Here is a 20249-nt window from a genome sequence, read left to right on the forward strand (position 1 = left end):
TCCGGCGCCCCTGTGACGTCACGCCCCGCTGTGCTCCGGATTCGCGCGCGGGAGGAGTGAACCACGGCGGGCGCGTGGGCGTGGCCGGATGAAAAAGATGGCTGCCAAGCAGTCTCCGCCCAAGTTGATCGGTGGGTGCGCGCCCCCGCGCGGGACGCTGGTTGCTATGGACGCGTCGGCGGCCGCTGGCGGGAGGGCGCGCGCGCGCGGGGTTGCTGGGGTGCCGCACAGCCTCGTTATCCCAGGTCCCCGCGGCGCAGGGCCGCGCTCAGAGCGCGGTCGACACCATGAAGTCTCTAAAGAAGGAGTCCCGCCTAAGAATACCTGCAAACAGATTCTTGGAGGCCGCAGAAGCCATTAAAGGTTGGCGCTGGCAGCCTTGGGAGCTCAGGAGAACCCGACAGGGGCTGGGGTTCTTGGACGGGATTCAAGACACGGGGCCTGGAGGACGGGGGTAACAGCAGGATGGAGGTAAAGATCACGGGGGAATGGGGTACGGAATAAGGCGTACCCCATACCTCAGGGATGATGTACAAGGCAGCGACCCACGAAGGGTGGGGGTCCAGTACCCTGGGCCTTGGGAATGGGGACATAGGAACAATGACAGAGGCCTCAGGGATCAACTGCTGGGGAGATGGCTTGGGGCAGGAAGGCATAGGAGACCTCTACGTCTAACCATATCTTAGGGTGGGACTCAGAAGGCAGGAGCCCTCCACTGGGTGGGGTGCAGAAGAGTCAGGAAAGAGTTTCAGAAGGGCCAGGAACTGGAGTCCTTGGGAAAAGAAGTTCAGGAAAGAATGCAAGAAACATGTCGAGGTGGTGAAACCAACACCTTGGGCGGATTCTTGAGGATGTTCACCTAAGAGACCTGCTGGAAAAACCCAGAAGAAATGACTAACTCGGCCAGTTCTGTTTCCCACCATGTATATCCATCCTTTCGGGATGGATGACACCTATCCCAGTTGTTTAACCTGGAGCCCATTGCAGACATGACTACTTCCTGGCCGCCTCAGCTACCCTCTGGTTGCAGGGGCAGGGTCCCAGGGTGTCTAACTGCACACTGACCCCCATGGACATGTTCCCATTCAGCCCACCCCCTGTTTCCATTTACTGAGGGTCTGCTGTGTGTGGTCACTGTGCTGGGCAGCAATGGTGTCAGTATCCACTGTGTGACCCCGGCCCACAAGAAACGCAGAGTCTAGTAAACTGTGGGAGGAGGAACCAGACAAATATGAATGCTGCAATATTGGGATCCCTAAGTGATTATGGGGGCTCAGAGTACCTGACCCAGGCCTTAGATGCTAGAATCTGAGGGGAAGGTTTTCTGAAGAAGGTGGCATCTGTGGCTGGCCTCCTTCCTCCCCTCCCCCGCAAAAGGCAGTTTGCTTCTCCAGGTCTAGGGAGCCGGGAGCCGTGTGAGCTAAAGCATGGAACTAGGACACTGGTGGCCAGGGCATAGGTGGTGGATGTGGAGGAGAGGGAGGGAGCCAACAGGGCTGCACAGGTAGGCGGGGGCCAGACCAAGCAAGGGCTTCACTTGCTAAGTCAGAGTCTGGACATGCTCTTGCAGGCGCTGGGGAGGCCCAAAGCCTCAGAGCAGTGGTGAAAAGCTCAGTGGGAGGAGAGGAGGAGGTCTGCCATCAGCAGGGACCCCTGGGAGGCCTGCTTAGTCATTATGGCTGGCTTTAATCCCTCTTTATAGTATAAAAGTCCAATTTAGGCTGAGTTGAGATGCTGTTTCTTGATATAACTTTCTTAAGATTTAGAGAGAGACAACAGGAGCGGGTAGGGGAGGGGCAGAGGGAGAGAAGCCGACCCCCCACTAAGCAAGGAGCCCTCTGACGACATGGGGCTTGATCCCAAAACCCCAAGATCATGACCTGAGCCAAAGGCAGACACGTAACTGGCTGAGCCACCCAGGCACCCCTCATGATCTAATTCTTAATAGTGGACAGAGAACGAAGAGCTGGGACCTTTTCCCAAGGGCAGTCAAGTTCTTTCCTAGCTACTGCCTCCTGCACACCTAGTTTCTGGATCTTATCAGATTTGAACTTTCTGCTGTACACAAATCAAGGAACGATTTATCACTACATAGTTATTTTTAAGAAGGGGAAATGTAATTTGTTAAATAGCCATTTGAGTTGAGAGCATGCACCAGGGTGAGGAGGGGAAAAAAACCAGTTTAGTTTAGCATGCAAGATACCTTTTTTTCCTCCTAAATATCTCAAGGGACGTCGGTAATGTAGTAGGACAATACTTTTATTCCCCCCCACCCCCGATATAATACAGCTAATCCACAAATATAATCTTATGCTGTATTTCTCCAGAGTCTCTGAATTATAAGCAAAAGGGCAAGCAAATATCGTGACTATAAATCTGTTTAGGGATGCAAGCCCTTTTGCCTTCCAAGTTTGCTTTTGTTACGAAACTGGGAAGATTCCCAGCCGTCCCAGATGCCCCTCCCTGATCAAGTAAAGCTCAGCCCTGGTAGGGACAGCGTCTCCCTTGGTTCCCCCAGTGCAATCTGGGGGAAGTTCTCAAAGACCTTGATCAACACGGAAAAAGGATAACATCTAGATAACACAAGAAACAGAAAACTCAAGGCCAGGTTTCTTCTCCAAGGCTTCCCTGCTTTCCTCCACTCCTACCCAGCCTGAGCACCTTGCTTCCAGCTGCCTGGCCTCCCTCCGGCCAAAATGTCGCCCAACTGCCCCGTGCAAGGGGGCTGGTCTTTGACCCTCTCATGGCTGCCAGGATCAAGGGAGAAATGCCAGCTGTGGGGCTCACTCAGCTTGGCTTTCCAGACCAAAGAACAGGAAAATAGCTGAGCTTCCATAGGTTTAGTAGTGAGACACATCCTGACCCTGCCGAGTACCCTCCCCCAGGTCCTGAAATGACCCCCACACAATCGTCCTTCCTCCCTGCTCTCCCCCGCTTGCCTCTCCATACTACTGCCATCCCCCGCCCAGCCCCCAGTCCACCTGACTTACCCTCATTGGATGAATCACTCTGAAACGCTGCTTTTACCAACGCAGTCTCCTGGACCAAACCTCCTTCCTGCCAGTGAGAAGACAAATGCTTCAGCCTTACTTTACCAAGCTGACATGCCCTGATTTTTCTGTCATCCCTAATGGCACCCCCACCTCCCCCAACAAGCCTTCTGTGTCGCCATGCCCCCACATATGCCATGCTCAGCCCTGCCTCCCCCTTTGCTCTGTGACCTCACCTGGAACAGCTCTGTTTGCTGCTCTGCCTGTCCCAAGGTTTCTGGTCCTTCAGGGCCTAACTCAGCCTCTGACCCCTGCACGTGCTCTTCTGGACCTTTCTTTACAGCCCTAACCTGTAGGATCCGAATCCATTTGTTCCTCCTTTGATGTGTAACCAAACACCTGGTCTTTGCCACTAACTCAGGGCCTTATGTGATGCTGGTGTGTGTTAGTGTCTGCTGCTATTTTCAGCTCCTCAAGGGAAGAGCCCTATCTTCACCTTTTATACCACCTTCCCTGCAGTTCATAGCACAGAGAAATTGCTTGGTAAATATTCTGTAGGGTGAATTGAAATTTAAAATGTATATATCATTTTTCCAAAGACTTCCTTAACTAGAACACACTGCTCCCTGACTGTATGTTATACCAGAGCTTTGAACTGCATCCAAGATAACCTCAGAAAAACCTCAGAGCAGAGTTTCACGATTTTGGAAACCTTTAGCAATGTTGAAGGTTTAAAATTTACACATGGTGATTAGACACCCACCAGTGAAAAGCACACATCTGGAGATGTGTAATCCCTTGGGAAGCTGTAGATCCAGACGAGGTGACAGACGGAGGAAGCAAATGTCCTGGAAAACATAAATAATTCCAAAATAGTTATTTATGTGAAGTCTATTTATTTACTTCACCCCTACGCCCAGTGTGGGGCTCGAACTCATGACCCCGAGATTGAGGATCATGCGTTCCTCCAACTGAGCCAGCCAGGTGCCCCCAGGTTCCAAAATGTATATTAAAACCGGCCTGCAACTGCTCCCCGTTGTCTCTTGGACAACCACCAACACGGGTGACTTTGGGGAGAAGGGAGAGAGGAAGTAGAAATTCAAGCCTAAGTGTGCACCTCCCCATGGGGCAGCAGATGGGACCAGAATGTGGGGTTAAGCCCATCTGCCCTGTTTGCCTGTGTGTGTGTGTGTGTATGTGTACGCACACCGAGTCCTGCGGTTTCACTGACAGATACTCCTGGGTGTCTGCTGACCCCGTCGCCGAGGAGAGGACTCTGACCGATGGGCCTCATTTAGAGTTACACTGTTGGGATGATTCTGGCTTGGGTGTTTTGGCCACCATGTGGCCACTTCCTACAAAACATTTGATTTGGGTCATCAAAACCCCCGCTTTGATGTTTGAGTGATAATGGCCCCTTGAACATTAGAGCACTCTTGAGTAACAGTGGACAAAACCAAGTTTTGGTTTAAAGTCCCTGAAGGCTGGACTTGGGCTTTCTTTTGCGTATTCTGTGTCAGGCCTTACCTAAGAACATTCTAAACCAGGGGGCAGCAGCCAGAGAAACAAAATGCATTTGAAACTGTAAACCCACGTCTGTGGAAGGAAGGCAGGAAGGGCGTCCTGGCTGGGGAGCGACTTGCTCTGTCCACGAGTTCTCAGTGCTGCGCTCCTGCTGGCCTGTGCAAGAAAGAGGCTCAGATCTCTCCACTTTCCTCCAGTCCCATGAGCCGCTTTTGTCAAGCCCTTCATTCCCCCCATAGACTCCTAAACACTCCCCCCATTCCATCTTGCGCCCCTTATCCATTCCTTGCCATATTATGACCCTTGGGGTAAAGACCAAAGTCCTTTACACAGCTCACTAAGCTCTGAGCCATGTGGCACCTACTTCCCTCCCAGGCACAGCTTCCTACCCCCCACCTCGCTGCTCTCCAGCTATTTAAAAAATGTGCTTGGAGTTCCAGATGCCCACTCTCTTCTGTCGCCTCTAGGCCTCTCCGTGCTCTTCCCTTTGGAATGCCTATTCCCCAGAGCCTTTCTCGTGTCTAAGCTCCATCATCTTCAGCTCATAGTGTAAACATCACCTCCTCAGGAAGCCCCCCTGACCTCCCCACACATGGGGCTGGGGTACCTCCCCGGACACCCCCATAGTGACCCTAGTTCAGGGAACCTGTTTGATAGTCTTGTTTGGGCTTGTGCTCTTGGAGGCCTGACACTCTGCTTTATATCCCCAGAACCTAGCACAATGCCTAGCGAGATGCTTAAACAGTATTTATTAAATGAAAGAATGTGAAATAAATGCTCAGGGGTGAAGGTTCTGCTTTGCCCAGAGCATCTGCATTTTAGCCAGTGTCCTAAGAAATCTGACGTCTTCACCTAGAACAATGCGTCAATGCCGCTAACGCGGAGAGCTGAGAAAGCATGTAGTCCCGTTGTCCCAAACTCCTATGCTTCAGAACCACCAAGGAAGTTTTTACAAAATACAGTTCCCTTGGCCCTGGCCCCAGGAAGTAGCTAGGAAGCTCTCTTAGTAAAACTCTTCAGAAGACCCTCAGGCAGACATTTGACAAATATTTGGAAAACATTGATTTAGTCGGGCTTTCTCTTTTTACAAAAAGGAAAACAGAGACCAGGAGAGGCTAGGTGATACACCCAAGGTTGGATAGCTTATAAATGGCGCAGCCTGGAACGGACTATCTTCTGATCGCAACTCCAGCTCCAAAAGTTCCAGTCACTGTAGCAGGCCAAGGGGGACAGGTAGGGGGACATTTGAGAGAGAACTCCAGGCCACCTTGGTAGCCTCTGCTGTCTGTCTAGTTGAGCTCTGCCTTCTACCATGAACTCTAATGTAGATAGATATTAGCTTTTATATATTAGAATATATATTATATATCTCTATTAGAATATACACTGCACATATATTTATATTTCAGCAGTGGTACCTTTCTGCTTCTCTTTAGAAAAGAAGAGGGCAAAGGTAGCTGAACAGCCCACACCCCCCGTTCAGGAAGAACCTGAGCCTGTTAGCAATGTCCTACAAGGGGATGACATTCTTGCCTTAGCCATTAAGAAGGAAGATCTAAAGAAGGTAAGGATGAAGTCCAGGATCCTTTATTGCAGGAGGATTTCTGGGTCAGTCTGCATGGTCAGGAACATCAACCGTGCCCACTGTCTCTCCACCATCTCCCCACCCAGAGGGAGTGTCTAATTCCATGGAAAAATCGAACATGGATTCTTCGCACTTTTGCATCTAAAGGAATTTTTAAAAAAGATTTTATTTAGGGGTGCCTGGGTGGCTCAGTGGGTTAAAGCCTCTGCCTTCGGCTCGGGTCATGATCCCAGGGTTCTGGGATTGAGTCCCGCATTGGGCTCTCTGCTCAGCAGGGAGCCTGCTTCCTCCTTTCTCTCTGCCTGCCTCTCTGCCTGCTTGTGATCTCTGCCTGTCAAATAAATAAATAAAATATTTTAAAAAAAAGAATTGAAAAAAAAAAAGATTTTATTTATTTATTTGACAGAGAAAAACACACAGAGAGAGGGAACACAGGCAGGGGGACTGGGAGAGGGAGAAGCAGGCTTCCTGCAGAGCAGGGAGTCCGATGCTGGGCTCGATCCCAGGACTCCAGATCATGGCCTGAGCTGAAGGCAGATGCTTAACGAATGAGCTACCCAGGCACTCCCATCTGAAGGAATTTGCTATGTGGTTTATTTTAACATTGCTGAGAGTCCTAGAGAACCATAGGGAAATGACATGTTCAGGTGTCTTGCTTCCCACAGAGGCAAGTGCCCATCATCCCCATTTCATAGAAGGGAAAATGAGTCTGAGGAGTACATTGCAGGTGTGGATACAGCTGCTGAACCCGCACCCCATGCTTTACCTGGAAGAGTCGGCTACTTCTCACCTGCACTGTCTGGAGGGTTTAAATGTTACTTTTTCCCTCCCGGACATCACTGAGACTTTAGTCTGTGGCATAGACATTTCCTCGACAGAGCATATGGACAGAGCTGGAACAACAGATTTGTCAGCCTTCAGGAATTCCACCAAAAATTAGGACCGAGGAGATGGGTGGTGTTTTTCTTCCTCCTGATCTCAAGTGGAATTCTCCTATTTCGTTTTATTATTTATTTATTTATTTATTTATTTTAAGCAACACATTCCTCACTTCATTGAGACACAAGATCGACCTGCTGTTACCCAGAAATTTATCATTCGGAAACTCAAGCCCAAGGATCCGAAAAGGAAGATCTGCCACTTAGTTGCACATCCTGCTACCCCAGATGCAGCCATGAAGCCCCTGGACTACTCTGGTACGGCCCCGGCTTGACCCTGTCAGCCTTGGCCTCTGAGTTCATGGGCCCAGCCTTGGGAGGAAAATGGGTCACCAGCAGAAAGTAACTGCCTTGAAACATGGACATGAGCTAGTCCCTCCCTGCCATCTCCCCAGGCCCAGGCGACAGCTTCCATGGCTGTGACCAGATCCTGCCTCACCACATCCTGGGGAGTCTCCAGGACTTTAAGAGAATTGCCATTGCTCAAGGGAACACCCAGGTTGGTTTGCGCAGAGCTGTGGGGAGGGGAGCAGTCACTGGAGCCATTCCGGTGGTACTCACCTGGTGGAACCAAGCACAACTTGGGCCCTGGAATCTGAAAAGCTCATGACCCTCCCCCCGAAAGAGTGAAGCCCCTTTAGACTGGCTTCAGCTGAAGTCAGCATTTCACTGTAAGGATACAGAGGTGCCTCAAGGAACCCCAAAGCCAGAGCGTGCAGGGCTCCAGTTAGAACCCAGAGAGGCATCGGGGCTCGGGGCTCCTGTTCCTCTGTGCACCACTGGCTTCATTAGCCCTTCACCAAAGCCTGGCCTGCTCGCCTCTTTGGTGCACACTGGTGGAAGAGAGCAGCTTCTCGCAGCTCCTGTGACTGTGCGTCAGTCTGTCTGTCTGTCTGACTTGAGCTTTGCTGGCTTTCAGCAAAGCTTTGCTTCCTTGGCTCCAGGCAAAACACCTCTGCCAGGTCAGGTGCTAAGAGGCCTGGGGTCATATAAAAATGGCTCGGTCACCCTGCCCGTGAAGGTGTCGGTTAGCATCATTTGTGACGGGACAGAGAGACTGAGAGTTGCTATGTCAGGGTCCAGAAGAGGAGGGACTCTGAGCAGAGGGGGAGGATGGCAGGGGGTGAGGCCTGGAGAAGTCTCTGCTCTCGCCACTTCCCCACCCACCCCACCCCCGCAACCACCCCCCACCCCCCCACCCCCCCCCACCCCCCCACCCCCCCACCCCCGCCAACGCCTGCTTCTTACCCTTTGCATGCTCTCCCTGTACTTTTCAGCTGGCTGAGCTGATCCCCACCCCGCCGGCTCTGGTGACCCTCATGTCAGCGAAAGAAGAGCCAAAGGAGAAAGCCCCCAGAGAAAAGAAGGCACATCCCTGGGCCCCACCTCCTCAGCACAACTTTCTCAGAAACTGGCAGCGCCACATCGCCTTGCGGAAGAAGCAGCAGGAAGCCCTCAGCGGTGAGCACAGTGGACAGGGTTCCCTCTGGGCCTCGGCCACCACCCAGGCTCCGCTGCTGTGTTTTCCCGTGACTCCACCCGGCCGAAGCCTGGATGCAGCCTGGTCACGTTGTGCCCTCCACCCCCTCCACCCCCAAGTGCTTCTTGCTCTTAGTGGGTCCAGAAATCAGTCCAGCCTGGGGCTGACCAGGCACAGGGCTAGGCTCCTGTTCTGACCTGAGGGAGGGGCTGCATTCTTGGCTCTCACCTTTCCAGAACACCTGAAGAAGCCAGTGAGCGAGCTGCTGATGCACACTGGGGAGACCTACAGACGGATCCAGGAGGAACGGGAGCTCATTGACCGAACACTTCCAACACAGCATGATGGGAAGGTAAGGACAGAGTTCCCAGGTGCTCTGTGAGGAAGGGGGTTCTGGATCCAAGGATGGCTGCCTCAGGTTGCACAGTTAGGAACAAGAAAATTGGGGTGCCTGGGTGGCTCAGTCGTTAAGCGTCTGCCTTCAGCTCAGGTCATGATCTCAGGGTCCTGGGATTGAGCCCGGCATCGGGTTCCCTGCACGGCAGGAAGCCTGCTTCTCCCTCTCCCACTCCCCCTGCTTATGTTCCCTCTCTCACTATGTCTCTCTCTGCCAAATAAATAAATAAAATCTTAAAAAAAAAAAGGAACAAGAAAATATGCTCATTGCAAGGCATTTTGAAGCCCTTAAGGCCTTTACTGTTACCAGGCTTTCAGGGGTCTGACTAGCGAGGTTGCTCAGCCTGTGGTGGTCTGAGGTAGTCAGTTTGAGGGAAAAGATATCATGGTATTGGGATATTAGAATAGTCTCAGTGTTCTCCTAAAAGCCAAGGCTTCAGCTTTCAGGGGACCTGGGGCACCGTCCTCTGCCATGGTTTGTCAGTACAGTGCCTCTGTGGACCTGTGCCATCCATCTCGGGCTACAGAAGAGCACAGTGGGTGCTTCTATCCTGCTCTCAGCAGCAGGGAATCCCCCCTAGGGAGAGCATCTGAGGTCTGTGGCACTCTTGTCCCGCTGGGCATCCCCCCCCCACTGCCTCCACCAGCCTCTCTCCAAAGTGCCCAGGTGCTGTGACTCCCCTGTCCTTCCTTGCCAGACCTGTGAGGAGACCAGTGGGTTCTGGAGTCGCCTGGAATACTTGGGAGATGAATTGACGGGTCTGGTGATGACAAAGACAAAAGCTCAGCGTGGCCTCCTGGAACCCATCACTCACGTCAGGAAGCCCCAGTGCATCCAGGCAGAGATGGGTGAGGAGCGGGCTGGAGACGCGACGGCAGCTTGTGGCTGGCCTAGGAGGGGGAATGGCATGGCTCCAGATGAGAATGGCTTGGGATGGAGGCCCATAACCCCCGGAGGTCCAGCCCCCCTGCAGTAAGACAGTGATGAAAGGGGGACAGGGGAAAGTGGGATTAGGAGCTGTGGGGCTGCTCTGTCCACGTGGCCACCATGGCTCGTGGTCATCGAGCCCCTGGAACATGGCTGGCATGGACTCAGGTGTGCTGTAAGAACACTGGGTTTCGAAGATCAGTACTAAAAGATATATTTTATTAATCACTTTTATATTGATTACATGTTGAAATGATACTATTCTTGATCTTGGGTTAAACTGTATTAATGAAGTGAATTTCACCTGTTTCTTTTCGCCTTTTCCAATGTGGCATCTCGGGAATTTTCCATGACATCAGTGTCTTGCTTTTGTGGTTTGCATGCTATTTCTCTGCTGGGTTCGGGCCCCAGCTGTGTTGGGTCTGCGAACTCCAGTGGGTTTCTTAAGCCCTCTTGTCCTCAGTTTCCCCACCTGTAAAGTACTGTGGGAGTGTTCAGTGGGACAGGGTGTGCAGTAGGAGGTTTTGGCTGGCTGTTAAACACTCAGATGTGGCTGCTGTTGTGATTATAATCCAAAGGTTTACAGGGTTCTGACCTGGTCGTGCAGGAGTCCTGCACAGGGCTGCTGAGGCAGTAGGGATGGGGCGGGAGGACCGGAGTCAAGCCTCACAGGGAAGCCATACTTTCCCCTTTCCCAGAAGCGGTGCTGGGGTGTGTGCTTGTGGCACCCCTGATTAGTGGGTGGGGAAGAGACCCCCGCAGCCGACTGTGCTGAGGGCCCCTGGCCCCGCCACTCTAGGATTGCCAGCCTGGAAGGAGGCTGGGTATCGCTACACCTGGGATCGGAGTCTGTTTCTGATCTACCGACGCACAGAGCTGCAGAAGCTCATGGCAGAGCTGGATTTCAGCCAGCAGGTACGCCTCTGGGCAGTCCCAAGCCCCTTGTGATGCGCCTGTCTTCGGTCAGCTAATCTTCCCTTTCTCGGTCTCTCTGAGGATATTGATGGCCTGGAGGTGGTGGGCCAAGGGCATCCGTTCACCACTGTGAAGGTGGAAGACTTCACAGTATTTGACAGGAAGCAGGAAAGCTCCTCAGAAGACACGGTGCCCTTGTGAGTCGGCCCGGGCCCCAGGGAGAGGGGTCAGGGAGAGTGGCTTCCCCCGGCACCCGCAGTATAAAGGGCAGACTCCCCAACTCTGAAATCCAGGGCCTCTATCCCCGCCTCTCTCTGGGCCCCTCCCAACACCTGTGCCAGCTTTTTCTGTGACCATCTGCTCCCTCCAGCAACCAGCCCCTAACGGGGATTTCCCTGCCATTCCTTTGCTGGTAAATGCCGTGCGTGCTGCATGGCCGTGTGCGAAGAGTCTCTGTGTGTCCCAGCAGCACCTGCCTGTAGGGATAGAGCGGGATGAGGCCCGACTGGAGCTGAGGGTACTCCATCAGAGGGCAGAACCCAGCACCTGTCCAGGCCATTTCCCTGGGCGCCACGGGGCAAGACTGGGGTAGCCTCAGGGGAAGTAAGTCCTTGGTCTTTCTTACAGAGATTTGGCCAGTTACCCTGATGTGGTCCCGATGCCTATTCTTGGCCCTTCTCTGCTGTTCTGTGGGAAGCCAGCTTGCTGGATCAGAGGCAGTAACCCACAGGACGAGGTAAAACGGATTCCACCCTCGCCCACCTGCTGGAAGGGCCTCCCTCGCGTGCAGTCCCAGGGTGACTGTGGCAGTCACAAGCAGCCTGGACAGTCACCTCTTTGCATTTATCTGGTCATACATTTTGCATGTCTGAAAACGGTAACAGGAGTGCTAACTTGCACCAGAATAAAATCACGAGGCTGAAAAGAGACTGTCACAAGCCACCCAGTTTGTACCCAGCCCCAAGCATGTAAATAAGCAAACCTCAAACAGGTATGGCTTTGGGGCACCTGGGTGTCTCCGATGGTTAAGTGTTTGCCTTCGGCTCAGGTCATGATCTCCAGGTCCTGGGATGGAGCCCCACAAAAGGCTCCTAGCTCAGTGGGGAGTCTGCTTCTCCCTCTGCCTCTCCCTCTGCCTGTCTTGTGCTCTCTCTCTCTCAAATGAATAAATAAAATCTTTTTTTTTTAAACCAAACAGGTATGGCTTCAAGAAGGTTTTAAAATATTCTTCAGGGGCGCCTGAGTGGCTCATTTGGTTAAGTATCCAACTCTTGTTTTCAGCTCAGGTCATGACCTCAGGGTCATGAGATTGAGCCCCATATCGGCTTCCATGCTGGCCGTGAAACCTACTTAAGATTCTGTCTCTCCTGGGTGCCTGGGTGGCTCAGTCAATTAAGCATCTGCCTTGGGCTCAGGTCATGATCCCAGGGTTCTGGGATTGAGTCCCCCGTTGGGCTCACGGCTCAGCGGGGAGTCTGCTTCTTCCTCTTCCTCTGTTCCTCCCCACTGCTCATGCCCTCTGTCTCTTTCTCTCTCAAATAGATAGTCTTTTTTTTTTTTTAAGATTTTATTTATTTGAGAGAGAGAGACAGCAAGAGAGGGAACACAAGCAGGAGGAGAGGGAGAGGGAGAAGCAGGCTTCCCGCTGAGCAGGGAGCCTGACATGGGCTCGATCCCAGAACCCTGGGATCATGACCTGAGCCCAAGGCAGATGCTTACCAACTGAGCCACCCAGGTGCCCCTAAATAAAGTCTTAAAAAAAACAAAAAAACTAAAAACTAAAAAAAGATTCTCTCTCTCCTTCTTTCTCTGCCCTCCCCCCACCCCCCCAGCCCACCCCACCCCCACCCTGCTTGCAGGCATGCCCAGCTCTCTCTCGCTTTCTCACTTAAAAAAAACAAAACAAAAAAACCCGTCAGATCTAAGGAGCAGAACTGCTCATCAGATACACAATCTGTTTTCTCTCCCCTTCTTGCTGTGGATGGCAGCCTCAGAGACAACCGCTACTGGAGGACAATGCTAGCACTCAGAGCGCCCAGGCCCTGGAGGACTGGGACACGGGACTTTCAGTGCCAAACCCAAAAAATTGCTTTCAAACCAGGATGAATTGGTCACCGGAGGCCAGAGCCTCCCTGAGAGGCATTTCTCTTACCTCCTTCTTCCCTAGAAGCATGTTGGAATTGCCGTCCGCTTGACCTTCGAAACTCTAGAAGGAGAGAAGACATCTTCGGAGCTGACCGTGGTCAATAATGGCACAGTGGCCATTTGGTATGACTGGCGGCGGCGGTCCCAGCCGGACTCTTTCCAAGGCCTGAAGAGAAACAGGATGCAGCGGTTTTACTTTAACAATCGAGAAGGTACCTGGCTGCCTCACTCCCTGCCTCCTGTTCTCCGTCTAAGAAGCCATGGTCGGGCTAATGCTCCTGCAAAGTTGAGCCGCTCTCCCCTGCCTATTCCCTCCCATTTCTTCTGTGAATTATGTCCTCTCCCAGCTGTTCATGTCTGTAGGGGGGATGGTCGAACTCTTGAGAACACAGAGCAGTGAGTCACCAGAGAGCAAAAATTTTCTAGGGGTTCAGTTACCTAATTGCTCGCCCTGAGGCTAGGGCCATCTCCCCCACCATCCCTGTTTGCCTGGGACTTCCAGTTTTCACACAGAAAGTCCAAAGTCCCACATCCCAGGAGAACCCTCATTTCTGGGCAAACCAGGATGGTCTGTCACCCTGCCTGGGGCTCAGTTAACTGTATATGCATAGGCATAGGGCTCAGTTAACTGTATATGCATAGGCTTAGGACTCAGTTAACTGTATATGCATAGGCTTAGGGCTCTTAACTGTATATGCATAGGCTTGGGGCTCAGTTAACCGTTTATGCATAGGCTTGGGGCTCAGTTGACTGTATATGCATAGGCTTGGGGCTCAGTTAACTGTATACATGCAGGCTTGGGGCCCAGCTAGCTCCTCTGTGGTGAAAACCTCTGTCTCCGTCCCTCTCAGGTGTGATTCTTCCTGGAGAAACGAAAACCTTTACCTTCTTCTTCAAGTCTTTGCATGCTGGGATCTTCAGGGAATATTGGGAGTTTGGAACCCACCCCACACTACTAGGAGGGGCTACCCTGCAGGTCAATCTCTATGCAGTCTCCCTGACTCAGGACATTTTTAGGGAAGAAAGGAAGTTACTAAAGGTAAGAGACCCAGGACCTTGGCCCCGTGGACACCAGAGAGGTTCCCCTGGACTTCTTGGTGCTGCCTTTGGGAATCCCCTTTCTCCCAGCCCCAGAGGTGAATGTTTCACAGACAAGCAGCTGGTTTTGCTCAACACACACTCCCCAGGGCTTTGTGATGTAAAAGGTGGGTGGCATGGAGAGTAGGAACAGCTTTCTGCCTCATCCTGCCTGGAGGCCCCCAGAACTGCTAGAAATACCTTTTGTCTTTGTTCACGTTGTCTGACGCTATCTATCCCCTGGGGTCAGATTTAACTGGCAAACCTTTAAAACTAGAGAGAACCCCCTAACTGGTGGGGCTGACCCCAGAGAGAGAGCGTGGGCTCAGGGGTGGGCGCTGGGCCCCAGGTCCGCTCCAGAGCTGGCCAGCTGGGACAGTGCTTCCAGGCGCTCTGTAGAAAGCAGCGTGGTTCCTACTGTGGCCGCTGGATATGAGCCAACTCCGGTAGCTGGGGCTCAGCCCACTGGGAGCACAGGTGATATGGACAAGTGCCGCGTCTGCTTTATTTGCTGACGGTAGGCCCCACCTCTCTCAGGAGCAGCCCCTCTACTGTTCCTGTGGCACCCAACAGGGTGGTCAAGCCACGCTCACAACAGGGCCCAAACTGTGTGGCCCCTGCCCCTTGCCCTTCTTCCTAACCTGGGGAAAATGCTGACTCGGTGACCTCTGGCCCCATGAGGGAGCGACATCTCCTGGACTGCTTCCCCCCTACATCCTGTCAGATATCTGGAGATACCCAGGGATTTTGAGTCTGGGAACAGGAGTGTGTGTGTGAGAGAGAGACAGACAGACAGACAGATGGTGGCAGGAGCTCAACCGCTAGGAAGGCACAAAGTCCTAAGGGCTCTGGCTCCCCTCAAGGGGACAACACGGGTTTCAAAAGGCTGAGCTGCCATCTTGTCTCCCCTTCCTGTCCCCAGCACAAGCTGGCGGCCCACGAAGCAGTCACCATCGTGGAAAGTGTGCTGCAGGAGCTGCTGAGTGGGATCCTGACCCCGGAACGCGCACAGTCCCCTGTCGACGCCTATCTCACGGAGGAGGACTTGTTCCACCATAGGAATCCTCGGGTACAGTGCTGACCCCTGCGCCCTGACACCCCCCGACCCCCGCAACCCTGGGCCTGTTCTGAGCTTCTGCCATGAGTAACTCACTTTCTCCTCCCAGCAGCCGGGGGCGGGGGGAGGTACTATTTAGATCCTCGCTTTACAGTGAGGAAACTGAGGCCCAGGGCGGTATTAAGTCATTTGCCCAAGATTACTTAGCAGGTAAGTGGATGCTTGGCCAGAATGAGCTTCACAGACTCCTTCATTCAAACCCCATCTTGCTTGGAAATGCAAATACAAAAAAAGCTGGAAGTCAGAGATACTCAGGCCAAAAGGGAAGTGAGGAGCTGCTCTGGCCACAGAGGCTTCTGCGGGCTTCTTCCCTGTAGCCTCCATCCGTGCTCTGGGGGTGGGAGTCGGGGAGGGGAAACAGGGGAGGCTCCCCGGGACTCTGGGGACCTCTCCCCACCATCTCCCCGTTACGTGGCTTTACTTGCCTTTGCTGCAGCTGCATTACCAGCACCAAGTGGTGCAAAGCCTGCACAGCCTGTGGCGCCAGTACTTGGTCGTGCCCCCCAAGGCCGAGGAGGCCCGGCCCAGCGAGGAGGAGCACCTCAGCCCCAGGGCCCAGCCGGCTGTGCCCCTGCCAGCCGCCTTGGAGAAGCCCCCCCAGAACAGGGAGCCTTCAGCACACTTGAAGGGCCCAGTCTCCGAATCCCAGCCATCCCGGCAGGAGAATGAGGCCCGGAGGGACTCCTGGGATGCTTTGGGCTCCCAGAAGCCTGGAGCCAGGGCCAGGGCTGCTCAACGGAAGAGCATTATGGAGGAGATCCTGGTGGGGGAGAGCCCAGACCTGAGGAACACAAAGAGCCCCTGGGAGCCAGATGGCTTTCCCCCGCCTGAGTGGAACCTCTGCCTGGAGGATTTCAGAAAGGTGCTTGCCTGACTCTGCAGGGGTGGGTGGGGTTGCGGTCCTGGGCTGGGTGCCAGGGCACGGAGGGAGGACCCCAGCAGGCTCCCAGGCCCCCATGGGCAAAGAGACCCTTCTGAGGGCCCAGGGGAAGCAGTCTCTTGGGTCATCTCTTTTGGTCTTGGGTGCCTAAGCCACCCCGGTGCAGTGAGGGGGGCTCCCTCTCTGACCCAAACACACCTTGGAGAAGAGGGTTCATGGGTACATGGTTCCGGGGGTGTCCCCTCTCCACGGCTGCACCTGCTCCTGGCCATCTGTCCTCACAGCACCAGCCCTGTCACTAGAGGACGCAGGGACCCCGGTGTCCCATGCAGGACAGTTGCCCATGGTACTTATGACCCTGCCAGGCAATGATGGCACTCCCGGAGGAGAGCCAGAAGGAAGATGGCCTCATCAGGCTCAATAAAGCAGCCCTGGAGCTGTGCCAGGAGCAGAGGCCTCTGCAGTCTGACTTCCTGCACCAGGTGTGGTAAGTGTACCCCCACCCAGCCGGCCCTGCCTCCCCACTGTGGCCTCTAGCCCCATCTAGCCTGTGGTTCTGGGCACGCCCCTTGAGCCCAGGTGCAGAAAGGTGCTGCAGACGCTCCCCGCTCTGCCACCTGCCACAGCAGCACCCCCAGCCGCCTGCCCCCTCCGGAGCAGTTAGAGCAGAGCAAGTGCCCAGTCTTTCTCCCGTCCTCTTGCCCAGTTCCCTCTCAGTGAGCAGAGGAATGGGCCAAGGAGGAACCAGAGGGCAGCGAGGAGAGGGGCACAGCAAGGGCACAAAAAGCCTCGCTTCTCCTGTGGAACTTGCTTGGCTATGGGTGGGTGCCTTCGGTGGGGCCCGTTGGGCTGGGCCCAAGCGTAGCCAGGGTCTTAAGCTAACTGTCTCCTGGGCCACTCTTCCCTGACTGCTGCTTGAGGGAAGCTGGATCCCTACATGAGCGCTGGCACAGGTGCTGGTGAGGCTGCCAGCCCCCTCCATGGTAGCCCCCAGCACCCCTATCTTAGAAGGGAAGGACCCACGCCTCCACACGTTCAAAGGCAAATGAGGGGTGATGGCTTGGTCCAGTATGCCTTGCTCTCTAGTTTGCAGCTGTGGCGGGATGTGATCGATGGCCTGGTGAGCCATTCCCTGTGGCTGAGGGCTCTGCTGGGCCTGCCTGAGAAGGAGACCATCTATTTGGACATCCTGGAAGAGCAAGGTCAGACTGCAGCCATGCACTGCGTAGCCTCGCCCCCTTGCACACCCATCTCATGGGATCTCCGTCAGGTTGATCCTTGGAGTTGGTCCCATTAAACCCTCCTGTCTACTGCCAGGATTTGGGACCTAGAAGTGACCTGAGTGACCACCTTTGTCCAGTCCCCTGGTTTTACAGGTGGAGTCCCAGAGAGGTTGAATGACTTGCCCATGCCATAGATGGAGCAGTGGGGGAGCTGGGACTGGAACCAGGCCTCCCACCCCCACCGCGCAGCTCATGCGCCTGGACTGGGGGCTCTGCTCCTTCCTGGGGGCACAAGGGCTGAGGATCCTTGGCTTTTCCAACCCTGCCTGTGGGGTCCATGAGGCCAGGTCACACTGTCTTCCACTCACCCTCCCTTAGATCGAAAGTCTCCTGGCACAGAAGGGAAAATGACTACCACGAAATTTGGGAAGGAGGACCGTAAAGGCACAGCCCAGGAAAAGAAGCAGCTGGGAATCAAAGAGGACAGAAAAGCAGCCAAGTTGCCAGGGAAAGAGGCATGCTGGGACATAGGGTGGGCCCCCAGTGGGGCTGGGGTGGCATCAGAGGAGCTGTGGCAGGCAGGGCACTCAGTCTAGCATGACGCCTTGGCTCTTGAGAAAGGCCTGGGCCTCCCCTGGGGACTCCTGAAGGCCGTGTGTGTCTCTGTCTCTCCAAGCAGGACCGTGCAAACAGCAAGAAGCACAAGGCGAAGGATGATAAGAAACCGATGAAATCCTCAAGTCGGGACAGGCTTTCCTTGGAAGACGCTGTCCCTGACAGCACGACCCCTTCCCAGGAACCCATAGATCCCCTGGTCATGGAGAAGTACACCAAGAGGCTGCACACGGAGGTGAGGGCCTGAGCCCTGCACCCAGACCTCCCCTTGCTCACACCCACTCTGCGGACCTTTCTCCCCTCCCTCATCCATCCCACTTATTCCATGAACAGTCAACCCTAGTGTGTCCTGCTGGAAGGCGGAAGCAGAGCTGCCCTCGTGAAGGGCATCCCGGTGTGCAAGACAGGCCTCGTGCATAAGCGACATGCCCCGTGTGTTGGGTGGCAAGCATTCTGGAAGAGCGAGGGATAACCCAGGCCAGCGGGTAGGGAAGGCCTGGGTGGGGGTGGGGGAGCTTCACTGAGAAGGTGACATCGAGCAGACTCGAAGGGAAGTGCGGGGTGGCCCTGTGGCCATTGAGGAAGAGCGCCCTGGGCAGAGGGGGCAGCTAACCCAGGGGAGGGAGTGGGCCAGGAGGACAGAGGGCAGAGCCACCGAAAGGGAACAAGTCACAGGGCAGGTGGGGCTCTGTAGGCCACCGTGTGGACTTGGGGGTTTTCTGAGTGAGATGAAGAGTCCACAGAGGTTTGACTGGAGGAGTGACACAATCTGACTTAGAAGACCAGAGGGATGGACCAGAAGCCCCTTCCTTTCTGCAGCTCCCACTTCCTGTCTGTGTGAGGTGCGTCTTGGCAGAGAAGTCCCTGCAGGGAGCAGCACATAGAGTGACTTTCCAGCAAGTGTAAGGGTTGTGACGTGCTGGAGAACATGCATGCTGGTTTATTCTTTTTATTCTTTTTTTTTTTTAAGATTTTATTTATTTATTTGACAGAGATTACAAGTACGCAGAGAGGCAGGCAGAAAGAGAGAGGGGCAAGCAGGCTCCACACTGAGCAGAGAGCCTGATGCAGGGCTCGATTCCAGAACCCTGGGATTAGGACCTGAGCCGAAGGCAGAGGCTTAACCCGCTGAGCCACCCAGGCGTCCCGATACTGGTTTATTCTTAAGGCACGAGTCTTAGAGGTTCACCCGAGTATGTGTTCCATTCTTTGTTACTGTTTCAGAGGACAGGTCCACAAAGCCACACTTGATTGTCACCGTGTCTGACGGCGGCACTTTGCCTGCCTCCGGTGTGGACAACTAGATAGTTGGGACCGTGTCACGTACACTGGGGTAACGCTCTGGATCACATCTGAGCAGAAGTCCCATTTGCTGCTGGTGACATCACGTGATGTCTGAAGGTTGATGGGGTGTAGATAGGAGTCCAAGGGCTGTCTGCAATGAAGAATCCGCCTGCCCAGGCTCATGTGCTCCAGCCCCACAGGAGGGCACCACCCTGGAGACATTTCAGTCTGAGGGTCTGTGATCTTACCAGAAGGAAAGCTGGCCTCTGGGTGGCCGAGGTAGAGATGGCCCACCACCGGGGGGGAGAGGGGGGTAAATGGGTACTGCTCCCTGGAATTACCCCTTTCACCACTCCAGGCTCTTGTGCCCCCATATGTCCCAAGGGCCTGGTGCAGGATTACTTCCTCAGATGGTTTGAAAAATAAAACTACCTGCCAAAACAAAAGTTCTGTAGAAACTCTGCAGGTGTGGTTTTACCCCTTTTGCGGCTGGACGTCCTGTGTAGACCCCTCTGCCCGCATCGTGTGCTGGGTGCTGGCTTGTGGGGTGCCTTCCACAAAGCGAACCTCTGCCTGTGATTTCACTCCGTTCTTCCAGGTCTACGGGCTGTTGGACACCCTAGTGACTGATCTGATGGTCCTGGCTGACGAGCTCAGACCCATAAAGGATGTTGAGGAGACTTTGCGTCTTTGCACCTGACTCATGTGCCCCAGGGGCCTTCTGGGAAACTGGTTCACAAACAAATCAATAAAGAACCTTCACGTTCCCACCACTTCCTTTAGGCCTTCACGTCTTGGACGTTAGATCTTGATGAGGGCAGCTCACGGCCAGGGTCCCTTGTGTCCCACCTGCCTCAGATTCCCTTCCTCCTCGTTCCCGGAGCCATCCAACAGGAGGAAGGAGAGACACACTTGGAAGGTGATGTGTGGGATAATGAGTGGAAGAGCAGGCTGGCACCAGGATAAGGAATGAATCAGGTGACAGGACAGAGAGCATCAGCCCTCGAAATCCTTGCCTCTGACCTTACTTGGCTCACACTTTTGGAGTCACGCTTCCTGGAACCAGGTCTTCCCCAAGTGTCATCACCCAGTATGACCAAGTGAGACCAGGAGAACTGGATCCCATGGGGCCTGGCTCCCTGAGATCCTCCC

The 20249-nt window shown here is 54.1% G+C and overlaps 1 protein-coding gene and 1 long non-coding RNA gene across 4 annotated transcripts; one reads left to right on the forward strand and one right to left on the reverse strand.

The window, feature by feature from the left end:
* Positions 1 to 39: 39 nt before the first annotated feature.
* Positions 40 to 19863, forward strand: MYCBPAP (MYCBP associated protein). 3 transcript variants are annotated; one of them, XM_047707763.1, is made up of 19 exons: positions 40 to 131; positions 5951 to 6078; positions 7136 to 7295; positions 7433 to 7536; positions 8315 to 8498; positions 8754 to 8869; positions 9612 to 9762; positions 10641 to 10756; positions 10838 to 10953; positions 11384 to 11492; positions 12924 to 13113; positions 13753 to 13940; positions 14901 to 15047; positions 15532 to 15957; positions 16341 to 16462; positions 17062 to 17177; positions 17577 to 17713; positions 17878 to 18048; positions 19696 to 19863. In XM_047707763.1, the coding sequence occupies exons 1-19, from the start codon at positions 89 to 91 to the stop codon at positions 19795 to 19797; spliced, it is 2826 nt and encodes a 941-aa protein (XP_047563719.1). In that variant the 5' UTR covers positions 40 to 88; the 3' UTR covers positions 19798 to 19863. The 3 variants fall into 3 exon arrangements, with proteins under 3 accessions (XP_047563719.1, XP_047563718.1, XP_047563720.1); XM_047707762.1 differs by lacking the exon at positions 40 to 131 and adding an exon at positions 138 to 363; XM_047707764.1 differs by lacking the exons at positions 40 to 131; positions 5951 to 6078; positions 7136 to 7295; positions 7433 to 7536 and adding an exon at positions 7895 to 7999.
* On the reverse strand, positions 9661 to 14019 carry LOC125087440 (uncharacterized). The gene is made up of 3 exons (XR_007123439.1): positions 13787 to 14019; positions 12909 to 13067; positions 9661 to 9804 (listed from the first exon to the last, which is right to left on the reverse strand). It is a non-coding gene; the product is annotated as an uncharacterized LOC125087440 (long non-coding RNA).
* Positions 19864 to 20249: the final 386 nt, after the last annotated feature.

The sequence above is a fragment of the Lutra lutra genome, chromosome 16, assembly GCF_902655055.1.
Source record: "Lutra lutra chromosome 16, mLutLut1.2, whole genome shotgun sequence".
Lineage (NCBI taxonomy): Eukaryota > Metazoa > Chordata > Mammalia > Carnivora > Mustelidae > Lutra > Lutra lutra.